The 8,027-nt window shown below is 44.9% G+C and overlaps 1 protein-coding gene across 1 annotated transcript in view; it reads left to right on the top strand.

The window, feature by feature from the left end:
* DOK5 (docking protein 5) overlaps positions 1 to 5,100 on the top strand; it is a 100,999-nt gene extending 95,899 nt beyond the window's left edge. The window contains exon 8 of the mRNA XM_038573002.1: positions 4,964 to 5,100. Within this exon, the coding sequence (XP_038428930.1) occupies positions 4,964 to 5,028 (65 nt within the window). The 3' untranslated portion in view covers positions 5,029 to 5,100. The remainder of the gene's footprint in view (positions 1 to 4,963) is intronic.
* Positions 5,101 to 8,027: the final 2,927 nt, after the last annotated feature.

The following is an 8,027-nucleotide window of genomic DNA, read 5'->3' on the forward strand; positions in this document are numbered from 1 at the left end:
TTGTGATGGTGTTTGTGAGTTGTGATTCCTCTGGCCAGCTCATTTACCTGGGGGTACTGCAGGATGCCTTTTCCAGATGACAGATCTGGAAGCTAATCTTGGAAGGCATGCAAATTTACAGGGGCATTTGTCCATCTGGTTGGAGAACAGATCATTTTCTCCTTCAAATTTAGTCCTGTAGAGCCACCTGCTGGGTAGGTTTGGAATTATTATTACTGCGGTGGGGAAGAGGTGCTGGCTTTGACATGGCCCCGTGTATGAAGACATATTTAATCATCACTGCTTCTCCTGCCCCATTTCCAGTTTTCCTATAGAAATTCCCTTCTAGGGTTGAGCATATGCAAAATCAACATGTGAAAGATGTTTATCATGAATACTGGAAGAAAATCATGAAAGAGAAGCATTTATCTGGGGCACCTGGGCAGTTCAGTCGGTGAAACGTCTGCCTTCGGCTCTGGTCATGATCCCAGGGTCCTGGGATCGAGCCCCACATCAGGCTCCCTGCTCAGTAGAGAGTCCGCTTCTCTCTCTCCCTCTGCCCCTCCCCCTGCTAGTGGTCTCCCTCTCTCTCAAATAAATAAAATCTTTTTTTAAAAAAGAGAGAGAGAAGCATTTATCAAGTTGAACACTGTAACCACAGGATTCTTTCAGGAGCGCATCGCGTAAAATAAGACCGAGTGACGTGTTCCCAAGTGTGTTCCATTGAGCACTAACCCCGGTAGATATGGCCCTTTCCCAAAATAGTACTGTGTCCGGTAAGTTTGGGGGAAATGCTACATGTTAGGTTAAAATGTCTTTTTGGAGATTGAGAATGCCAACCACTATCTTCAAGGTTTTGAGATGTCCTAAAAAAGAACCTGGTTAATCTTGCTTAAACCAGAGCTCTGCAAATTTATTTTTTGCATGTACATAATGTCTTTTTTTTTTTTCATGTACATTGGTGAAGCACTAGGTTTGTTCCTCACAAGTCAGACAATATATATTGGACGAGTGTCTTTGATGAAGATAGCTTCTCTTGAAGACCTGCTGCATTGCAGGCTTTGTACTTACCATACTTGGTCTCACTTAGTCCTTAGAGCAGCTACATGAACGTATACTATTCTCATTTGCAACTAAGAAACTGAGAATTTGAAGGGTTAGTAGTGTGTCTGAGGTCACCTACCGAGAAAGTGACCTTTCTCTCTTCATTCAAGCACTCACTCATTCATTGAGTTGGTAAGGATTCCTTGAGCATCGACTCTATGCCAAGTAGTGTGCTAGGTGATGGAGATACACAGGCTGCCAGACGGGCACGCTTCCGCCCTCCTAGAGCCCCAAGTCTAAGGAAGAGTCACAGACAATAATTACACAAATATATATAATTTTAAATTTGGCCCGTGTCACATTGAAAAGAAAGTGTGTGTTATGGAAAATATAGCAAAGCCAAAGTTCTTGGTTTGGGGAGGTTGATGACAAAGGGACTTTTTTTAGATGGGGTGCTCACAGGAGCCTGCAGCATTTACCCTAAGACCTGCAGTCAGAGGAGAAGCAGCCACACTGAGAGCCAGGGAAAAGCATTCTCCACAGAGAGCTCAGCGACTGCAAAGGCCCGGAGACAGAAATGGGCTGGGGTAAAGATCAGAACGGGGGCCGTGTGGCGGGGACATAAGGGGCAGTCGGAGACAGCAGGTGCATCCAGCTTGAACACTCACACCTCCATCTCAGAGTTATCTTCTTAGGAATCTTTACCCTTACTCCAAAGTGCTCCATTGCTTAATATTTCCAGAAACCTTCTGTTGGAATTGCCTTGGAAGATAGTGTCGCTGGTTTAAAAACAAGAAGAAAATAGGCATCATTTATCAGATTCGACTTTGCGTAGTTTTAGGTAGTCAAAGATTGGCACCGGATGTTTGTGTCGTAGTCTCTGCCGGGCATCCTTCATGTCACCGTCTCTGCTTCTCCTGCAACACTTTGAATTGGCCAGAGCAGGACTGTGTTCTCCATTTCAGTGAAGGCAGAACCTGAGACCCTTGGAGGTCAAAGACTTGCTGAAGACCACATGGCTACTGGGTGGAGGGACTGGAGGAGGGACTCCTTTCTTTCTTTTATCCTATGTTCTTACCTGTGAGCAGAAACTCCGCCACCGTGGCTGTTTCAAAGGCACATACCATCGAATGGAAATGGCTCCCCCAGGGGACTGGTTCTAGCTCATGCAATTTACATTTTATTTTATTTTATTTTATTTTATTTTATTTTATTTTATTTATTATTTTATTTTATTTTATTTATTATTTATTCATGAGAGAGAGGCAGAGACACAGGCAGAGGGATGCAGGCTCCATGCAAGGAGCCCGACGTGGGACTCGATCCCAGGTCTCTAGAACCAGGCCCTGGGCTGAAGGCGACGCTAAACCACTGAGCCACCCAGGCTGCCCTACATCGTTATTATAAGGGTGGTAGTTTCCTAGGGCAAGTGGCTGCTTCAGAGACGTTGACATTGGGTTTTCAGTATTAAATCTAATGTAGTCACAGACATGGTCTGTACATCAGTTAAGAGACAAGAGATTAAGATCTGAGCAGAAGTGAAAATGTAACAAATAAATGAGGGTCTCAGACTCTCGTGTCTATGGGATCAGGGAGGACGTGCAAGCAGTGAAACAGGGCACGGTGTGGGGGTGTGTGCTGGGGTCCCTGGCGAATCACAGGGGCCCTGGGGCAGCAGATAGGACCGTGTGCCGTCCAGTTTTGTAAGAGAACAGGCAAATCGGCACCTCTATGAAAGTGTGAAGTTATTTAAATATTGACAGGCAATTCTAAATACTTTATGACCTGTGCAGGCCAGAGAACAGGTCTGGACCCAGACACGGTCTACATGACCTTTGCGTGAATTGCAAAATGGGGGACAAGTGATTCTATCCATTTCCTGGCTTTAAGCTAAAAATAGCACTCACGCCAAGCCAGAAAGGCTCAGTGAGCCAGCGTGATGATAGAGGCTGCAGGTGCTTTCATTTTTATTTTCATTTTTATCTGTCACTTTTCTCACAAACTTTTACAATCCAAGGAGCTAAACGGATGAAGGCTCAGGAGGGGCTTTGTACTTGACCAGGGATTTGGGTTTTTCATCAACACTGTACACTGTCGGCTTCCTGTGGGAACTTTTATCAAACTGTAATAAAGATGTGCTGGATGTTTATCTGTGGTGCTCAGACTCATTAAGTAACCTCTATACCCAACGTGGGGCTCGAACTCACGACCCCGAGGTCAAGAGTCAGTTGCTCTACTGCCTGAGCAGGCCAGGCTCCCCTTGTGTTATTTAAACTCATTAACACAGTTGCTCTGTGTTACGGCGTGTGTAGTGGAAAGAAGATGGAATTTCCGTTCAAAATGGTTAGGAGGTCGGAAGAAATTTACAATTAAAAATTAATTACAATTAAATTTCTTGTAATTTGAGACATCTGAATATTCAAGCTTCTCTAATAATCGCCACTGTTGTGTGCGAGCGACTGTCTCACTAGGTCTGTCATTTCCTTAACGCTTCAGATTTGAGGCTGGCAAATATGCAAATCCGTGACTTCTTGACGGGTCTCTGTGGAGCTCAGGGCTGTTTGTGACAAGGTGATGGCGTATTAACTAGGCCAAAATGCCACCATAAACCTTTTTGGCTTGGCTCATTGTTTAAAAACATCATTGAAAAAAAAAATAAAAATAATAAAAAAAATTAAAAATAAAAAATAAATAAAAACATCATTGTTCTGAATGTGTCCTGCAAGGCATGTGTGCTCCACGTAGCCACAGCTGCGCTGCTGTGTTAGGTGTTGACCACACGTTTGGCCCCCAGGAATGCTGTATTCTGGGTGCCCGGGTGGCCCAGTCCCTGAAGCATCTGCCTCCAGCTCAGGTCAGGACCCTGGGGTCTTGGGATGGAGCCGCATCCAGCTCTCTGCTCAGCGGGGTGTCGGCTTCTCCCTCTCCCTCTGCCTGCTGCCCCCTGCTCATGCTTTTTCTCTCTCTCTCTCTCTCTCTGTTAAATAGATGAGATCTTAATAAAAGAAAAAAATGCTGTCCTCAGTATGCTGGGTTTGCTGTGCTCCCCGGAGAGCGGCTGGCATAGGCGCCCGCGTGAATTTCCTGGCAGAGGCAGCCTCTAGCCAGCAGGTGGCAGAAAAGTCTCTGGTTTGTGTCAAATCGAGCCCGTGTGGGCGGGTGGCTGCGGCCTGAGCCTGCGGCCCAAGCCTGCGGCCTGAACCTATGGCCTGAACCTGCGGCCCATCCAGCCGCTGGCTGTCCCCGTTAACAGGGCCTGCTCAGGCATCCGTGCCCGAGAGTCCTGTAGTCACTGCGGTTGCCTTTCGGCTGCGGGCAGCAGAGTGGAGTAGGTGCACTGAGCCCAGGCGGTCTGCAAAATCCAAGATTTCTAGTATCTGGCCCTTTCTAAAGAAGCTTTGCTAACCCCTGTCTGGCTCGCAGAGGCTGCTGACCGTGCCCCCGCAGCGTGTTGCCTTCCGGACTTCTTCACTTTCCTTGGTTTGGAATCTAGACCTGAAATAATAAAGCCCGTGTGGATCTTAGAGAGTCCTTACAACAAAACTTCCTAAGTAGAAGTGTAATGATGCCGTATTTCTGGGTAGGTTCCCAGAGAATGTCCTCAACAGAAGTTTTTTTCAGAGTCCTGTGATTCCTTCTCATTTCCCCTAAATATCCTGAACACAGGGGTTGATGAAGCTAAAAAATCTAGGAGGAGGGTAGCTGCTAGTGGTCCTATCTCAGCTCGGGTGCAAAGACCACATGCAAATAATATGTTAATCGTGATGGCTCTCCTGACCCTTATTTGCATATCTCTGCAAGTGCCCTGGTTTTGGGGGGGGGGGTATCCAATGCTGCCTGTTACTTGTTTCTGTTACCAAGACACTTGTTGTTACTAGCTCATGTCATCGTGGGCTTTCTTGAAATATAACCGCTGGTTTTAAATTCTTTTTTGGAAAAGATGTCTCCAGCCCTCTGAAGCTTCATCGGACAGAGACTTTCCCTGCCTACCGATCCGAACACTGACAGGAGCTGCCTAGAACCTTCCTGTGACACTTGTGAAGTGTTGGCCGCTGCGGAGCCACCAGGATGACAATGAGGAAAGAAGCCACGAAGGAAAGAGGCTGAAAGTCCTGCCTGATTGTGTGGTCATTTGGGAAACTGCAATGCAATATTTGTCTTTCTTTTCTTTTTTCTTTCTTTTTTTTATTTTTAAATCTTAGCGTGATTGAAACATGCTCTATAGATACCGACTTTTTGTTCCCTCTTTTACAGCTGGACAGAAAGGAGTCAATGCCACAGAATGATTTTCTATTGTAGATACCGTGTCCCTTGCACTTCTCTGAATCTCTCCTTTTGTGGATTCTTGTGATTTTTTCCTTCTGAGTGTTTCAATTGTATGACAGTCAGTACTGACAATAAAATGGCTCTTCATTATTTGTTATTTGTTGATGCCGTATCCCTCCGTTGTTGATATTATGGTTCTGGTTAACTATCGGAAATCATCTTTTATTACATTACCAGTTAGTTAAATCAATGCTTTGACCGACTCTTACCTATCAGGTTTAGAAGTGACTTCAAAGGACCCTTTAGTATTCTTTTCAGGCTGACAGTTTTGCTCTCACACGATCTTCCTCCTACCTACCCCCGACCTCTCCTTTTTTTAAAGCCTTGGTTTTGTTTGGACTACCTTCGTAAATCATTTTAAAAATAAAAGAGCGTTCTTCACCCATATGTTCTTTGGACTCTGGCAATCTGGTTTTCTCTTACAGCTTCAGGATTTATGAAGGTGAGTATCTTCCCTAGGAGCCATGTCTGGGATTGCACTTGATGTCAAGGCAGCCGTTGACACATCTGCCCACTGTTCATTAAGCTGGTCTGTAGGGAGCATCTTCTAGTCCCAGACACCGTGCTAGGTGGAATCCAGGGATGGAGGGACAAAGAGGCGTGGTCCCCATCACCAAGGACCTTAAGTGCCGAGGAGTATGACAGGGAAATAAAGTTACAATTATAATACAGAGTGACAGCTGCTAAGTGGGTCCCCAGGGGCCATGTGCTTCCGAAGACACAGTCACTGTGTTCCCCAGGCTTTCCCACTAGGAACTGCCAGATGGGAATGAAATCTTGGGAGGTGCCGAGGCCAGAATGGTTATGGCTGCATGGGAAGCAGGGATGGTGGGGGGTGTCGGTCCCTGCTCTATTGTCAGTAGGGTTCCTTGATACAATACAGGACATCCAACTAAATTTGATACACAGTGACTAGTTTTTTAGTGTAAAGATATCCCAAATATTGCATAAGATAATAAAAACACCGAAAATTGTTCATTGTGTATCTCAGAATTGGAATTTGATGAGAAGGTTGGTATTTTTTTTTAAGTTTTTATTTATTTATTCATGAAAGACACAGAGAGAGAGAGAGAGAGAGAGAGAGAGAGAGGCAGAGACACAGGCAGAGGGAGAAGCAGGCTCCATGCAGGGAGCCCGACATGGGACTCTATCCCAGGTCTCCAGGATCACACCCTGGGCTGAAGGCGGTGCTAATCCGCTGAGCCACCTGGGCTGCCCAGTTGGTACTTTTCTTTGCTAAATCTGGCGATCTTATTTCCCAGGCTCTAGACCCATGCCTTATGCATAGCTCATGCTTGAAAAATATGTGATAATTGAAAGGATAGATGAATAAACTCCTATTCTGAGGACAGAATTATTTCTATAAGGGGTGGCAAGTTAATATTGATTGTAGATCTTCTCAGTGCTGGGCACTGAGTTAGGCCCTTCTAAAATTATGATTTCCCCCAATAAAATCTACCCTGTATCTTCTAGGGGGAAAAAAAAGTGAATTTTACTCAGCACCAAGCAAGGGCCATAAAAAGGTTCATTTTCATTTGTGTTCTTCCCAAAAAGTGCATAATTTCCCAAAATTCCCCCTCCTCCAAAATGGAGGTTGACCAATGAAACCCCAAAATCCAGGTCTGCCTAGCAAAAATCCCTGTTGGATCTGAATTAGTTGGGATTTCCAAGGACACTGTTGGTTAGTCTGTGTCTGTCTCAGGGGTGGAGAAAAATCAGGGGGGAAGGAGGGCTAAATTCAGCTAAGAATTAGCAGATGAGGGACACATAAGTGACACAGTGCTAATGGCTCTGCTGGAATGCATTTGTGTTCTCTGTGTTCTGTGTAGCTACTTGCCACATTATGTCAGCTCATCCTCCTTCTCCCAGGTGTATCCAAATTCATATTTTAAAAATTTGGTTTGCCACACGTTTGACAAGTTCTTCACCATGTATTGTCCTGACTCTAGCTGGCTCTTGTTTTATTTTCTTTCTCTTCTAAAACGGTCTCATAAGAGGTTCTCCCAGGGTCCCAGGACCTTGGCTGCTGAGGGGGCTTAAGCTGAAGAAGATAAATGGGATGGAATTCAAGAAATAATTATAATCAGGGATCCCTGGGTGGCGCAGTGGTTTGGCGCCTGCCTTCGACCCAGGGCGCGATCCTGGAGACCCGGGATCGAATCCCACGTCAGGCTCCCGGTGCATGGAGCCTGCTTCTCCCTCTGCCTGTGTCTCTGCCTCTCTATCTCTCTCTCTCTGTGACTATCATAAATAAATAAATAAAAATTTAAAAAAATAATTATAATCATAATGAAGTCAAAGTTGCTGAATTAAGTCTAAAGTTAATGAACGTGCAAAGAAATGTCGCTGAATGTAGTAAACTTACATCAGAACCTCCTTTAGGACTTTATAAAAAAGAAACATATTGACCAAAAAAAGAGTCCTATTCTGAGTGGTTTCCCTACATTATTTTACTTAGTCCCCACAACAGGTCATGGGGTAAGTATAATTCTTGTTTCTATTTTATAGATGGAGAAACTGAGCTTTAAAAAACCTAAAGCATTGAAATAATAAGGCCCAAGATCTCTTAGCTTCGTTAAAAGGTAAATGGAGGCATGTTAAAAGTTTCAAGTTTACTTGAGCAAAAATTGTTTGAAGTGGGCAGTGCCAAACCAAAGGTGGTTAGCGATGCTCCGGGG

Source organism: Canis lupus, chromosome 24 (genome assembly GCF_011100685.1).
Source record: "Canis lupus familiaris isolate Mischka breed German Shepherd chromosome 24, alternate assembly UU_Cfam_GSD_1.0, whole genome shotgun sequence".
Classification (NCBI taxonomy): Eukaryota; Metazoa; Chordata; class Mammalia; order Carnivora; family Canidae; genus Canis; species Canis lupus.